Source organism: Piliocolobus tephrosceles, chromosome 2, assembly GCF_002776525.5.
Source record: "Piliocolobus tephrosceles isolate RC106 chromosome 2, ASM277652v3, whole genome shotgun sequence".
NCBI classification, from domain to species: Eukaryota; Metazoa; Chordata; class Mammalia; order Primates; family Cercopithecidae; genus Piliocolobus; species Piliocolobus tephrosceles.
This window is the reverse complement of record NC_045435.1, coordinates 51154979-51170033: the sequence shown is the minus strand read 5'-3', so window position 1 is coordinate 51170033 and position 15055 is coordinate 51154979. Positions and strand designations below refer to the sequence as shown.

Here is a 15055-nt window from a genome sequence, read left to right as displayed (position 1 = left end):
TGAGTTGCAGGGGGACAATAACAATCTCAAGATGCCTTTGCCAGGCACAGTGGCTCACGCCTGTAATCCCAGCACTTTGGGAGGCCAAGGTGGGAGGATCACACGGTCAGGAGTTCAAGACCAGCCTGGCCAATATGGTGAAACCCTGTCTCTACTAAAATACAAAAATTAGCCAGGCATGGGGCAGGCGCCTGTACTCCCAGCTACTCGGGAGGCTGAGGCAGGTGAATCGCTTGAACCCTGGAGGTGGAGGTTGCAGTGAGCAGAGATTGCGCCACGGCACTCCAGCCTAAAAATACTCTCGATAGAGTGAGACTTGGTCTCAAAAAAAAAGATCCTTGACCTGGTAGGTGTGCCCCCAACTTTCTTTCCAGTGTGTGTGTTACCAAGGTAAGGGCTGAAGCTGCTCAGATGCTCCATGAGTGGGAGGAAGCTGTGGGATGATGGGGAGGGTTCCCACAAAGATGGAGCCTCGTCAGCCTTTCTCCAGCACCGGAAACCACAGGAAATCAGGTCAGTGTGTGGGGCCCGCTCCCTCCACTCCAGGGCTCAGCTATGAGCTCTGGGGCTTCCTGAGCAGGCTGTACTGACTAGTGGGTCCTTGAAGCTAGAGGCCCCTTTGGTATGGAGCCCTTTGCCTAGAAGAGCTGGTCCTGGCTCATGGATAGAGAGAACTTGGCTATAGTCCTGAGAGTTAACCAGGTGGGAAGCCAGGGTACATACGGGTTTCACGTGCATCCTAGAGTGCTTTTTTCCTCCCCACTCTAAATGGTGCCTCAGTCACCTCTGTATCTCCAGCACCCAGTGCTGAGTAGTGCTTAAGAGCTCGGCTAATTCTCTAAGTGAGGGGGTGAAGCACATGTCTTTGGGAGACACAAGTTCAACAGTGTGCTGATGGGTGGGTCAGATCTGCAGTGTGTTTCAGGAGTAGGAGGTGCTAAGAAATGGGTGCATCCCCCAACCTGATGCTAGTTCCTTTCCTGTTACTTCTTAGTCACAGCAGGAGCCCCTTGTCTTTCAGGTGGGGGGCAGTAGGGTTTTGGGGGGCACAAGCTTTCCTCAGTCCCTCCATTTGGAGGGGAAGGAATGTGGCCTGGCTGGCTGGTTGGGATCAAGGAGGAGCTTTCAGGCAGGGCGGGGCCAGGGCAGGCTGGGGCGAGGGCTCCTGCTGGTACTGTGTTCTTCGCTGCTGCACAGCAAGGCCCTTCTACCCACCTTCAGGCCATGCAGCCATGTTCTGGGAGCCCTAATTGTACAGAAGCCCATGGGGAGCTTCAGACCGGCAGCCCTGCTCCTGCCTCTCCTCCTGGTAGTCATCGACCTCTCTGACTCTGCTGAGATTGGCTGTCCCCACCTGCCCCACTGGAACACCCGCTGTCCTCTGGCCTCCCACATGGTAAGGTGCTGCTGCCAGGTAGGGACACCTGCCTAGCACAGCCATAAAGCTCCCCACTCCCCTGCCCGCCCTGTGCTACCTCTGCAGTCCCTGTGCTCTAGTGGCAGCTTCCATGTGTCCTCTACATAATCTCAAAGGGGTAGCCAAGGTCCTTTGTGCTGAGGGCCTGGACAGGGTGGAGCTGGGAAGGTAAGAGCCAGAGGGTATGGGCTATTAGCTATGGGACTCAGAATTCGCTGATTTAAGCGAAGACCCCAAGAATGCTCCTTATGGGAGTCCGTCCTAATAATAGCTCTCTCCTTTCTTTTCCCTACTGGGCCCTGTGCCTCAGGATGACAGTTTCACTGGTGAGTCGCATTTCCTGCCCCATTGCTCCTCCCCACGCCCACTATTTCTCCAGATGCCCAGCAAGCCCTCCATTCTAATTTTCGGTTCCCAACCTGGGAAGTAGCACAATATCAAGGAAAAAGTTTGGAATCATGACAAGTCTGGATTCACGTTGCAGTTCTGCCAGACTCCCGTGTGGCCTCAGACTGTGCACCTAACCCCTCCAACTGACCCTCAGTTTCTGAGGGGTAGTAGCACAGTAGAAATGATTGTACACTAAAGGCAATGTTGCTTCTGATCTGTAAGGAGGATTAGATGAGAAACATGGGTAAATCTCCAGGTGCTCCGTATATGTTGGTTCCTCCCCTTAACTGATCCCTCACTTCTATCAGTAATACAACAATAATCCTTCCTATTTTATGGTATGTTCTAATTCACAAGACATTTTCCCATGCACTACTATTTTGATTTTTATAACAGACCCCCTTTATGGATGAGGAAACTGATCCTTAGACAGGTCCTATAATCCCCAAAGTCATACTTCCAGGATGTAAGTGACAGAGCTTGGCCTCAAATCCAGCTTGTCTGAGGTAGGAGGGACCTTCTTAGACCCTATCATTTGCTTTCCCTTCCATCTTTCCCAGGAAGTTCTGCCCATATCCCTTGCCGCACCTGGTGGGCCCTCTTCTCCACAAAGCCTTGGTGTGTGCGAGTCTGGCACTGTTTCCACTGTTTGTGCCAACATCTGCTGTCAGGTCGCTCAGGTATGAGAAACAGGCCCTTGGGCCATTCTCAGTAAAGAGAACATTTTGAGCGACTGCCTAGGCTGAGCAAGTGGGACTCACTAGAACAGGTATTTGTCTTGTTGTGACCTCAACGGGGACTTGGATTATCCTAAAATAGCACTCTATGACTGATATTCATGAATCCAATTGTACAATTTTATGACGGTATTTTTTTCAGCTGAGATTCTTGGAATTAAAAGCTATGGATTTATTGTTATTACCATTTATTTGTAAAGCCGGATCTTCATTCTTACTCTATATTTTAATTGCTCAGCTCAGTGCCTGGTACATACTGAATGCCCTTACATTGCTTAAGAATTGGCAGTTTCTAGGCCAGGCACAGTGGCTCACGCCTGTAATCCCAACACTTTGGGAGGCTGAGGCAGGCTGATCACCTGAGGTCAGGAGTTCGAGACCAGCCAGGTCAACATGGTGAAACCCCATCTCTACTAAAGATACAAAAAATTATCAGGGCATGGTGGCGGGCACCTGTAATCCTAGCAGCTGCTCAGGAGGCTGAGGCAGGAGAATCACTTGAACCTAGGAGGCAGAGGTTGCAGTGAGCTGAGATCGTGTCATTGCACTCCAGCCTGGCGACAAGAGCAAAACTCCGTCTCCCCAAAAAAAAAAAAAAAAAAAGGAAGGCAGTTTCTGGGCCAGGTGTGATGGTTCACACCTGTAATCCCAGCACTTTGGGAGGCTGAGGTGGGTGGATCGCTTGAATCCAGGAGTTTGAGACCAACCTGGCCAACATGGCAAAACCCCATCTCTACAAAAAAAAAATACAAAAATTAGCTGGATATGGTGGTGCATACCTGAAGTCCCAGCTACTTGGGAGGCTGAGGTGGGAGGATCACCTGAATTCAGGAGGTGGAGGTTGCAGTCAGTTAAGATAGCGCTACTGCACTCCAGCCTGGATGACAGTGTGAGTCCCTGTCTTAAAAAAAAAAAGAACTGGCAGTGTCTAATTTTTCTAAATGTTTGCTGTTAGAAATAATGCCACAGGGCTGGGTGCAGTGGCTCATGCCTGTAATCCCAGTACTTTGGGAGGCCGAGGCAGGCAGATCACCTGAGGTCAGGAGTTTGAGACCAGCCTGGTCAACATGGTGAAACCCCATCTCTACTAAAAATACAACAATTAGCCAGGCGTGATGGCGGATGCCTATAATCCCAGCTACTCAGGAGGCTGAGGTGAGAGGATTGCTTAAGCCCAAGAGTTCAAGACTGCAGTGAGCAGTGATTGTGCCACTGCACTCCAGCCTGCGTGACAGAGCAAAACCCTGTCAAGGAAGGAAGGAAAGAAGGAAGGAGGGAAGGAAGGAAGGGGAGAAAGAAAGAAGGAAAGAGAGAGAGGCAGAGGCTGGTGTGGTGGCTCATGCCTGTAACCCCAGCACTTTGGGAGGCCAAGGCAGGCGGATCACAAGATCAGGAGATCCAGACCATCCTGGCTAACATGGTGAAATCCCATCTCTACTAATTATACAAAAAATTAGCTGGGCGTGGTGGCGGGTGCCGCCTGTAGTCCCAGCTACTCAGGGGGCGAGGCAGGAGAATCGCTTGAAGCAGGGAGGCAGAGACTGTAGTGAACCAAGATCGCGCCGCTGCACTCCAGCCTGTGCAACAGAGCGAGACAAATAAAAGAATGCTAAAATGAGTATCTTTGTATATATAGCTTTTTCTCTGCTTAAGAAATTAATCCTTTCTTGATTGCATCGTAATTTTCAAGACTAAAGAAGTTTGACATCCTTACCCTCCTTGATTTAAGATGACTTACTATCAGGCCGGGCGCAGTGGCTCACACGTGTAATCCCAGCGCTTTGGGAGGCCAAGGTGGGCGGATCACCTGAGGTCTGGAGTTCGAGACCAGCCTGACCAACATGGAGAAACCCCATCTCCACTAAAAATACAAAATTAGCCGGGCATGGTGGCACATGCCTGTAATCCCAGCCACTCGGGAGGCTGAGGCAGGAGAATCACTTGAACTCGGGAGGCGGAGGCTGCAGTGAGGCGAGATCGTGCCATTGCACTTCAGTCTGGGCAACAAAGAGCGAAACTCTGTCTCAAAATAAATAAATAAAATAAAATAAAATAAAATGACTTACTATCTAACACTGGGCCATATCTCCAGGTAGGGGAGGGGGTAATGAAGGCTAGATAGTAAGTATGTCCCCACCTACACAGGTCTTCAGTGGGGCTTCTTCCACCTCCTGGTACAGAAATCCAAAAAGTCTTCCACATTCAATTTCTGTAGGAGACACAAGATGCCAGCACCTGCTCAGGTACTCTCCCTTTCAGTTCCAGCCCTACCCGATGCCCGACAGACCTTTGCTTTCTGGCCTCTCATTTGGTTCTCCAGCCACGTGAGACAGAAAGTGTGGAGATGAAGTATTCTGTCTGTTACACATCTAGGGAGGCCAAAAGAGTTTGAGCAACTGCCACAGTACCTCAGGTTTCAGAGGCAGAAACAGAAGCCAGGTTTCCTGATTCCTGGCCCGAGGCCAACCTTGTTCTCTGCCTTTAGAGGAAGCCGCTGCCTAGTCGTCGCCTGTCTGAGAAGCGCCATCACATTTCCGTACCCTCCCCAGACATCTCCCACAAGGGACTTCGCTCTAAAAGGACCCAACCTTCAGATCCAGAGGCATGGGAAAGTCTTCCCAGATTGGACTCTCAAAGGCGTGGAGGTGGGCACTGGGTACAACAGGAGATGGGTTCAGTTGAGTGGTGAGGTGCTAAGGCCAAGAGACAAGGCCACTGAGTCCTTCCTCTCCCCAGGGCCCGAGTTCTCCTTTGATTTGCTGCCTGAGGCCCGGGCTATTCGGGTGAACATACCTTCAGGCCCTGAGGTCAGTGTGCGTCTTTGTCACCAGTGGGCACTGGAGTGTGAGGAGCTGAGCAGTCCCTATGATATCCAGGTATGGCATGTCATCCCCTGTAAAAAGCCCGATCACACAGTGCTAGCAACAGAGGCCACCCATTGTACACATGGGGAAATTGAGGCCCAGAAAGGGATGGTAACTGTCCAGGACCTCCTTACAAGCTGCAGGGTCTATCATTAAGACTTCTTTGGGCATGGCATGGTGGCTCACACCTGTGGTCCCAGCACTTTGGGAGGCCAAGGCAGGAGGATTGCTTGAAGCCAGGAGTGTAAAACCAGCTTGGGCAACATAGTGAAACCCTGCTGCTAAAAAGAAAAAGAAAAAAAATTAAAAGAAAGACTTCTTTGGACTAGACAGAAAGGGCAGAGGGCCTTGTCACCTGGAAGAACAGGAAAGGCAGGCAGAGAACTGGAGCAGACCTGAATAACCATGAATGAGCAGAGAAATTATTGTGGTATTTACCCCCAATGAGAGGATCCTCAGTGTGATTCAGGCATTAAGAAGCCTTTTCTTGAGCTTTAAGTTAGTGACAAGTAAGAGAAAATAATTGTTAATTAAACATTTAAAAAGCCTTTTCAGTTCCCCTAAGACGTTGTACTGTTTGAGAACATAACAAAATGGTCACATCTGTCTTGGTACCCTTCCATCTCCCTCCCTTTGTTCCTGCCACTCAGAGAATGATATGTCCCCCATTCTCCCAACCTGGGCCCCAACATTCCACCTCAACCTCCCTTTGTCATGGATGCCATTGTATACAGTTGGTACCATTTGCAGGGACTGCTGCTGTACCCCTGAGACCCTCAGCTCATCATTTTTGTAACGGTGAGGATACCTCATAAGTGAATTGATTTAATGCTTCTAGCACTCACCACACACCCTGGCATACAATAGGGCCACAATAAAGGAATGTATTCCCGTCTCCTTCCCCGCAACTCTACCTAGAGCACCTAGAGCTAATGCTTAGATTACTAAGCAGACAACCTTTGAGAGATTTATCCGGAGAAGAGGTATCTCATATAAGAGGAAAAACAGGATGTGTTGGCCAAGATCCCAGCGCTGTCCTTCCCTTGTCTATGTGCCTATGCTCTTTCTCAGGCATCTTTTGTTTTCCTTTGCTGTTTCATCCACAGAAAATTGTGTCTGGGGGCCACACTGTAGAGCTGCCTTATGAATTCCTTCTGCCCTGTCTGTGCATAGAGGTGAGCAAAGGAAAAGGTGTGGGCTGTCCATGGCTCTGCTCCTAAGTCGCCAAGGTGGCACAGTTGGTCAAGTATATCTCCAGTAAACTGGGTTTAAAAAGGACTGGGTGTTACTGGCATGCTTAGGAAGAGTGGCATCAGCTTGGCTGTGAGCCACACATAGGGTCAGAGGTGGAAGGATTTTGCTGAACATTGGACCTTCTTAGGGTGATTCCAACCTCAGCCCCATCCAAACCCAGCTTTCCCTGGCCCAGACCTGGCCTCAGCCCACAGAGCCAGAATAGGCAGCTGTCATCCCTGTGTGTTCTGAGGAGTCGAGGAAGGAGTGTGTACATGGCCACTGCAGGGTTCCATATGCCCCCAAAAGTCTTGCCCCCTCTAGGCCTCTGTAGCAGTCCTTTACAAGTCTAAGGAACATATCAGAAAGTTTTCTTTGGACTAGACAGAAAAGGCAAGGGAAATTGTCACCTAGGAGACCTAAGGGAGGATGATGGCAGAGACCTAGAGCCACGAGCAATTGCCAGGGTGGACAGCAGGTGGGCATGTTGGCATTCCAGAGTCAGGAGCCAACACAGAGCACTGGGTACCTTGGGGATGGCTGAGAGTGGAGGCCAGAGAAGACCAAAACAGGAATGCGACCTCAGGATTTACTTGTTTCTGGGGATAGTTCTCTTTAGGAGGAAAGGAATTAGCCCCTCACTTGCTTATCCCTCTCCTATGCTCTTGCGTTCCTCCCTACCGTTGCCCCCACCCCACATTGCCCCCTCCTGCTCGATGCCTGGCCAGCTCAGGCAGCTTGCGTCACAGTAAGGTAAAGTCAGAATGAGTTTTAGGTCTGAGTGAGATTGGAAAAGCCATTCCTCTGACCCTCCCCACCTGTTCCCCTGTCCCCCTAGGCATCCTACCTGCAAGAGGACACTGTGAGGCGCAAAAAATGTCCCTTCCAGAGCTGGCCGGAAGCCTGTGAGTGCTGCTGACATGCACCCTTGTGCACACACATTCCCTTTCTCTGTCTCCCACACACACATGCACACACACACACACACACACACACTTCACACGTGTGCTGGGGGAAGCCCCCAGAAGGCATACAGGTACTTTCCCTGGAATCAGTGGGGGAAAAGGGCTGCCAAGTCTACCAGTCAGCTTGCCAATAGATCAGAGAGCACTGAGCACTGAAGCACCGTGAGAAGTTCAGAAATATGAGGCCTAGGAGATGGTGTCCTAAGACGATGGGCCAGAAGACCCAGTTCCCATCCCAGCTCTGTCAGTTGCTCTTCTCTGAGCCTCACTTTCCTCATCTGTAAAATCTCAATACCTGCTCTGCCTTCAGCTGGTGCTGAAGTGCTGTATGCACGTTGTTGTTCTCAAGGAGAGGCAGGACACTCAGACACAAGTGAATCGCATAAAGCAGCCTACAGAACTTACAGGGCAGGATTATAGTTAAGGACTAGGCTGTAGGGCAAGAACTCAGGAAAGGGAGAAGCCCGAGAAGGGCCATTGTAAGCAGAGAAGGCTTCCTAGAGGAAGTGGCATCTGAGCTGGGGTCAGAAAAAAGGCAGGATTTAGATAGGAGAGATAGGAGGGGAAGACATTCCTGGTTCTGAGAGAACCCTAAGCAGATTTTGAGTTGGGGGAGAAGCAAGGAGCTGGCCAGAATGGAGGCCTGGGAAGGAAAGAAGAGAGACCCTGGATAGAAAGATAATGAGGCCAGGCGCAGTGGCTCACGCCTATAATCCCAGCACTTTGGGAGGCCGAAGCGGGCAGATCACCTGAGGTCAGGAGTTTGAGACCAACCTGGCCAACATGGTGAAACCCTGTCTCTACTAAAAATACAAAAAATTAGCCAGGCATGGTGGTGCACGCCTGTAGTCCCAGCTACTCAGGGGGTCAAGACAGGAGAATTACTTGAGCTCGGGAGGCGGAGGTTGCAGTGAGCCGAGATCACACCACTGCACTCCAGCCTGGGTGACAGAATGAGACTCCATCTCAAAAAACAAAAACAAAAAACAGAAAGGTAATGAAAGGGGGCTGGGCGTGGTGGCTCACACCTATAATCTCAGCACTTTGGGAGGCCGAGGTGGGTGAGTCACAAGGTCAGGAGTTCATGAGGTCAGGAGACCAGCCTGGCCAACATGGTGAAAACCCATCTCTACTAAAAATACAAAAATCATCTGGGCTTGGTGGCTGACACCTGTAATCCCAGCTACTGAGGCATGAGAATCACTTGAACCCAGGAGGCAGAGGTTGCAGTGAGCCGAGATCGCACCACTGCACTCCAGCCTGGAAGACAGAGTGAGATTCTGTCTCAAAAAAGAAAAGAAAAAGAAAGATAATGAAAGGGATGCTCATTGATTGAGTACCTGTTCAGGCCAGGAACAGTACTGGTTACGTTTACAAACATCATCTCCTGCTGCCCCCAGGATGTGGGTGGCAAGGTGGGGCTGAAGCAGGGCTGACCCTCACCCACTGACCCTGCCACCTGCCCAGATGGCTCAGACTTCTGGAAGTCAGTGCACTTCACTGACTACAGCCAGCACACTCAGATGGTCATGGCCCTGACACTCCGCTGCCCACTGAAGCTGGAAGCTGCCCTCTGCCAGAGGCAAGACTGGCATACCCTTTGCAAAGACCTCCCAAATGCCACGGCTCGAGAGTCAGACGGGGTGAGGACAGGTTCCCCCAGGACCAGGGTGGGCAGGGCTGGGGCCCATAAATTTTCTCCCTGATGAACTCTTCTCTCCTCCCACAGTGGTATGTTTTGGAGAAGGTGGATCTGCACCCCCAGCTCTGCTTCAAGGTACAATCATGGGTGAGAAGAGATGTGGGGTAGTGGGTATTGCCTGGAGCTTGCTAACCTGCATTCCTGTATTTCTCAGTTCTCTTTTGGAAACAGCAGCCATGTTGAATGCCCCCACCAGACTGGTGAGCCAATAAGTAAACTGTGCTGGGAACCCCTGCCCCATTTCATCCTCACCCAACTGTGACCAAGCTAAACCCCAGCCCAGCCCTGAATTCATCACTCAAAGCCTAACTCCTATTAACACCCCCCCCCTGCCCCAAACAGGGTCTCTCACATCCTGGAATGTGAGCATGGATACCCAGGCCCAGCAGCTGATTCTTCACTTCTCCTCAAGAATGCATGCCACCTTCAGTGCTGCCTGGAGCCGCCCAGGCTTGGGGCAAGACACTTTGGTGCCCCCCGTGTACACTGTCAGCCAGGTATGGCCTCGCCCCCACTAGGTCCTATTGCTCCGAGCACAGCCCTCAATTTCCTTGTCACCTCATTGAGATAGACCCTGGGAAGGCAGAAACTAACAAATCCTGCCTACTAAAGTAAACCTGACTTCTACCATCTGGTTTACTTTATTTACGTGATCAGCCTTTGTTCAGCTGACTTGCTGACAGTAGATTCCTCAAGGGAGCATTTTCCTTTTTTTTTCTTTTGAGACGGAGTCTCACTCTCACCCAGGCTGGAGTGCAGTGGCACCATCTCGGCTCACTGCAAGTTAAGGGAGCATTTTCTAATCCTTTCAGTTTCTGAATTTACAGGAATAACAGAGGCAAGGGACTGGCCCTCCCACATTCAGGTGTTGTCTAGCCCAGGGGTCCCAATCTCTGAGCTGCAGACCAGTACCTACCTGGTGGCTTGTGAGAAACCAGGCCACACAGCAGGAGGTGAGTGGAGGGTGAGCAAGTATTACTGCCTGAGCTCCGCCTCCTGTCAGACCAGTGGCTGCATTAGATTCTTATAAGAGCAAACCCTATTGTGAACTGTGCATGTGAGGGATCTAGGCTGTGAGCTACTTATGAGAATCTAATGCCTGATGATCTGAGGTGGTTTCATTCTGAAACCATTCCCCCAACCCCAACCCCTTCAACCTCTGTGTAAAACTTTTCTTCCATGAAACCAGTCCCTGGTGCCAAAAAGGTCGGGGACCACTGCTCTAGCCTAACAAAACATTTTATACTGATGCCTTCCCTTGAACCCAGCTGTCCACTACCACTACTCTCCTGCCTCCACGAGGCACCTGTGCAGAAGTTACCTATCCCAGGAGGCAGAGCCCATGCAGCTGATAGGCTCTGCACAATCCTGTAAACTACTGACAAATTTCACCTGTTACGTGACTAGGAGCACTTTATCAGACTATCTTCCATGTATCTGATATAAAAACCACAGTCAAACACACCCTTTAATACCACAGCACCAAGCTGACTAAGCATGACTAGCGCTTTCAAACAGTTATTTCTTAAATGCTCACTTGCAGCTTATACGTTTGTTTTGCATTGTATGAGGGCTCCCAAGCAGACAGGTGATAGTAACACAGTATGTAAGACCAAGTCACGCTTAAGATGGCCAGGTGCAGTGTCTCACATTTGTAGTCCCCGCTGAGGCAGGAGAACTGTGTGAGCTCAGGAGTCCAAGGCTGCAGTGAGCTATGATCATGCCACTGCACTCCAGCCTGGGTGACAGCATGAGACTCGAACTCTAAAAAAAAATGTTTTTGGCCGGGCGCGGTGGCTCAAGCCTGTAATCCCAGCACTTTGGGAGGCCGAGACGGGCGGATCACTAGGTCAGGAGATCGAGACCATCCTGGCTAACACGGTGAAACCCCGTCTCTACTAAAAAAATACAAAAAACTAGCTGGGCGAGGTGGCAGGCGCCTGTAGTCCCAGCTACTCAGGAGGCTGAGGCGAGAGAATGGCGTAAACCCGGGAGGTGGAGCTTGCAGTGAGCTGAGATCCGGCCACTGCGCTCCAGCCTGGGTGACAGAGCAAGACTCTGTCTCCCAAAAAAAAAAAAAAAAAAAAGTTTTTAATTAGAATTCTGTCCAATTTAGTATGCATTGTTCCCACCCTGTAGCAGGCTCTGGGAGATACAAGAAAAGTATATAACACAGTTAAGGAGTTCACAGACTAATAATAGCTGTTACCAATAAATGAATATACATTGCAGTTTATTTAAAAAGATATTCATGTGCATATACCCATTTGATGCTCTCAATAACCCAGTAAAATAAAGATTATTATCCCCCACATAAAAACGAAGAAAGTAGGCCAGGCGCAGTGGCTCACGCCTGTAATTCCAGCATTTTGGGAGGCTGAGGCAGGCAGATCACCTGAGGTCAGGCGTTTAAGACCAGCCTCACCCAACATTGCAAAACCCGTCTCTACTAAAAATACAAAAATTAGCTGGGCGTGGTGGCGTGCACCTGTAATCCCAGCTACTCAGGAGGCTGAGGCAGGAGAATAGCTTGAACCCAGGAGGTGGAGGTTGCAGTGAGCCGAGATTGCGCCAGTGCACTCCAGCCTGCACGACAGAGCGAGACTCTATCTCAAAAAAATAAATAAATAAACATAAAAAAATAAAAATAAAAATGAGGAAAGCGAGGCTTAGGAAAGAGAGGTAACCTGCCTCCATGCAAAGACCATACAGTTAGGGACTACAAAGGCAACAGGTAAGCCTGAACCCAGGTCTCCTGACCCTAAAACTTATTCTTTTCAATGACATGTTGTGATACCTCTTCAGCTGTGCAGGAGAGTAAAGTGAGGCAGCCTCCCTGGTTTGTGAGCTGCTAGAGGACAGAGACAATGTCCGCACCCGCCTTCTTTCCTCAGGGCTTGGCACAGAGGACACACTCAGAGTCTGTCTGTTTGACAAATACCTGACTGCAGCAGGAGCTGAGCTCTGGGAAAGATCAGTGGGAGCCGGAGTGGCTGAGGAAGCCTTCTTGTCAGAGGTGGCACTTGGCCTAAACCTCGTAGGACTAGGGGTATGGTGGGGAGGAATAGCAGGGGCAAAGACTCAAGGCCAGACAGGGCCAGATTCACCTCCCTCAGGAGAGCCTTTCTGCTCTTTATTTCTACAGGCCCGGGGCTCAAGCCCAGTGACACTAGACCTCATCATTCCCTTCCTGAGGCCAGGGCACTGTGTCCTGGTAAGGAAACCTACTCTCACTCTACATACAGAGCCCTGGCATCTACTCCCCTGGTAGCACTCACCCGTGGAAAATCCATTCTGCAAAAATGTTTGGTTTGGCCAGCACAGTGTTTTGAATCGAAATTACTTACCACCATTTACATATATAAACAAAGCTGGATTTCTGACTTCTGTTGAAAAATCAGAAAAACCTAGTGCCGGGTGTCCGCACTCTGGCATGGTGACAATGGCCTGGAGCTCAGCACCGTCTGATTGTTTCAGTCAGGGCCTGTGCTCTCCAGGTGCTCACAGCAGCCCTGGTCAACTTTGAGTTTACTTTTCGAGTTTGGCCCCTGTCACACTTGAGTTTGCCACCATTGACCTGTGCTGTGCCTGGCCAGGAGCTGGAGCAGACACAAACCCACCTGGGAAGAATTCCCTAGCCAGTGGGAACTCCCCTCTCCCCCAGCTCCATACTTCACTCAGCTCCCCGGGGAGGAGAATATGCCTGGCTCATAGGATTGGGGGACTCTGTGCCCTCAGGTGTGGCGGTCAGATGTCCAGTTTGCCTGGAAGCACCTCTTGTGTCCAGATGGTGAGTTCTTGGGGGAGGGGGAGGTAAGAGGGAGGCTGGGCACTGAGGAACTGGGCTTGGCCTCACCCTGCTTGACTCAGTCTCTTACAGACACCTGGGGCTCTTGATCCTGACACTGCTGGCCCTCCTTACCCTACTGGGTGTTGTTCTGGCCCTCATCTGCCGGCGCCCACAGTCAGGTAAGCTCACCTGGGGGATAACCTGAGTAGTCAGACCTGCCCAGCTCCGAGGCTAGCTGCCCCCTCACCCTCCCCTGTCTGAGCTCTTTGCACTGCACCCAGTCTCTGTTACCCAGGCAGGGATCCTCAGGCCCCCAAGTGGGCAGGAATGGTTAAGGCAGGGCAAAGGGCCCTCTGAGCAGATTGTCACTGTACTAAGTCTCTGGACAAAAGGCTAGTGGGGCAGAAATCCAGCCTGCGCTGTACTCGCCCAGCCTGGAGCCCTAGCCCTCTTTTCAGAAAGAAGGGGTGCCTTTATCTAATTAGCCCATAGGCTAGGGCTGCTTTTGGTACCAACCCCCAGAGCAAACAAGGGGCGGGGGCGGAGAGGCGAGCACCCTTCGGTATCCGGAGAGACTGGGGAGGAGAGGGCTGAGTAGTCTCTCAGCCTCCACCCCTTCATCTGTTGCTCCCCGCCACTAGGCCCGGGCCCAGCGCGGCCAGTGCTCCTCCTGCACGCGGCGGACTCGGAGGCGCAGCGGCGCCTGGTGGGAGCGCTGGCTGAACTGCTGAGGGCAGCGCTGGGCGACGGGCGCGACGTGATCGTGGACCTGTGGGAGGGGAGGCACGTGGCGCGCGTGGGCCCGCTGCCGTGGCTCTGGGCCGCGCGGGCGCGCGTAGCGCGGGAGCAGGGCACGGTGCTGCTGCTGTGGAGCAGCGCCTGCCTTCGCCCGGCCCGCGGCCCCGACCTCCGCGCCACGCCCCTGCTCGCCCTGCTCCACGCTGCCCCGCGCCCGCTGCTGCTCGCTTACTTCAGTCGCCTCTGCACCAAGGGCGACATCCCCCCGCCGCTGCGCGCCCTGCCTCGCTACCGCCTGTTGCGAGACCTGCCGCGCCTGCTGCGGGCGCTGGACGCGCAGCCTTCCGCAGAGGCCACCAGCTGGGGCCGCCTCGGTGCGCGGCAGCGCAGGCGGAGCCGCCTAGAGCTGTGCAGCCTGCTGGAACGAGAGGCCGCCCGACTAGACCTAGGTTGAGCAGAGCTCCACCGAAGTCCCGGGTGTCTGCGGCCGCAATGCAACGAACACTGGCTAGAACCCCGGAATGAACCTTAGACCCTGGAATCCTTGGGGTGCCTCGAGGACGACTGGCCGAAAAGCCTTATTCCCTGCCTCACAGACCGGAAGTCCCAGCCCAGTCCCCGCGCGTCCCTCTTCCTCCTCATACTTTCCCTTGACTGAGAGCTCCTCTAACGCCTGTTCTGATGGAGGAGGGCGGTCTTCCCACTTCCTCTCCAGAACTCCAGAAAGAGCAGTGTGCTTATGCTCCAGTCCAGGCTGGAGAGGCTGGGGCCGGGGTAGGGAGGCAGGAGCCATGCCAGTTCTGAAGGAGGGTCGGGAGACGGCTGAGAGAAAACCTCCTTGGGGGCCAGGGATTCCCTTTCCCACACTGAGGCTCTGCCCAGTGGGAGAGAGGACTCTGGACCTAGGAAAAGAGGCTTTTGGCTCTGGGTGTTCAGGACAATGGGAGTTGGGGGTGGGATGGGTGGTTGCTAGCGGTGGGGACCAAGATCCAGAAAGATGAATAAAGACAAACATGACAAACTAAAAAACACAGTGTGCTTCTCTAGTGTGGCTGAGGAGCCTGCCTGTGGGGTATGTGTCAGTGCGCTGGCCCAAATCCTCCGCGTCCACACCGCGTGGCATCCATCACATTCCTACAAGCAATGCCTCCGAAAGCAAAGGAGGATGGGGCAATCTCCTTGATTCCCCCAGTGATTCTTACAAGAGAAGAGAGAAAAA

At 52.1% G+C, this 15055-nt stretch overlaps 1 protein-coding gene across 2 annotated transcripts; it reads left to right on the top strand.

Annotated features, from left to right (window-relative positions):
* Nucleotides 1-215: 215 nt before the first annotated feature.
* Nucleotides 216-14859, top strand: IL17RE (interleukin 17 receptor E). 2 transcript variants are annotated; one of them, XM_023218488.3, is made up of 17 exons: nt 216-1021; nt 1222-1396; nt 1728-1743; nt 2368-2487; nt 4690-4787; nt 5030-5189; nt 5281-5420; nt 6515-6583; nt 7480-7546; nt 9074-9249; nt 9336-9383; nt 9463-9508; nt 9651-9805; nt 12454-12522; nt 13047-13098; nt 13179-13277; nt 13740-14859. In XM_023218488.3, exons 1-17 carry the CDS (start codon nt 945-947, stop codon nt 14288-14290), a joined length of 2118 nt encoding a protein of 705 aa, XP_023074256.1. In that variant the 5' UTR covers nt 216-944; the 3' UTR covers nt 14291-14859. The 2 variants fall into 2 exon arrangements, with proteins under 2 accessions (XP_023074256.1, XP_023074255.1); XM_023218487.2 differs by lacking the exons at nt 2368-2487; nt 4690-4787 and having other exon boundaries at nt 216-1396.
* Nucleotides 14860-15055: the final 196 nt, after the last annotated feature.

Bases quoted from the DNA above. Each gene is read 5' to 3' on its own strand.
- IL17RE (XM_023218488.3), top strand. From the start codon at position 945: ATGGGTGCATCCCCCAACCTGATGCTAGTTCCTTTCCTGTTACTTCTT. The intron at 9,509-9,650 runs GTGAGCCAATAA...TGCCCCAAACAG, and splicing joins TGAATGCCCCCACCAGACTG to GGTCTCTCACATCCTGGAAT. The intron at 12,523-13,046 runs GTAAGGAAACCT...CTGTGCCCTCAG, and splicing joins GGCCAGGGCACTGTGTCCTG to GTGTGGCGGTCAGATGTCCA.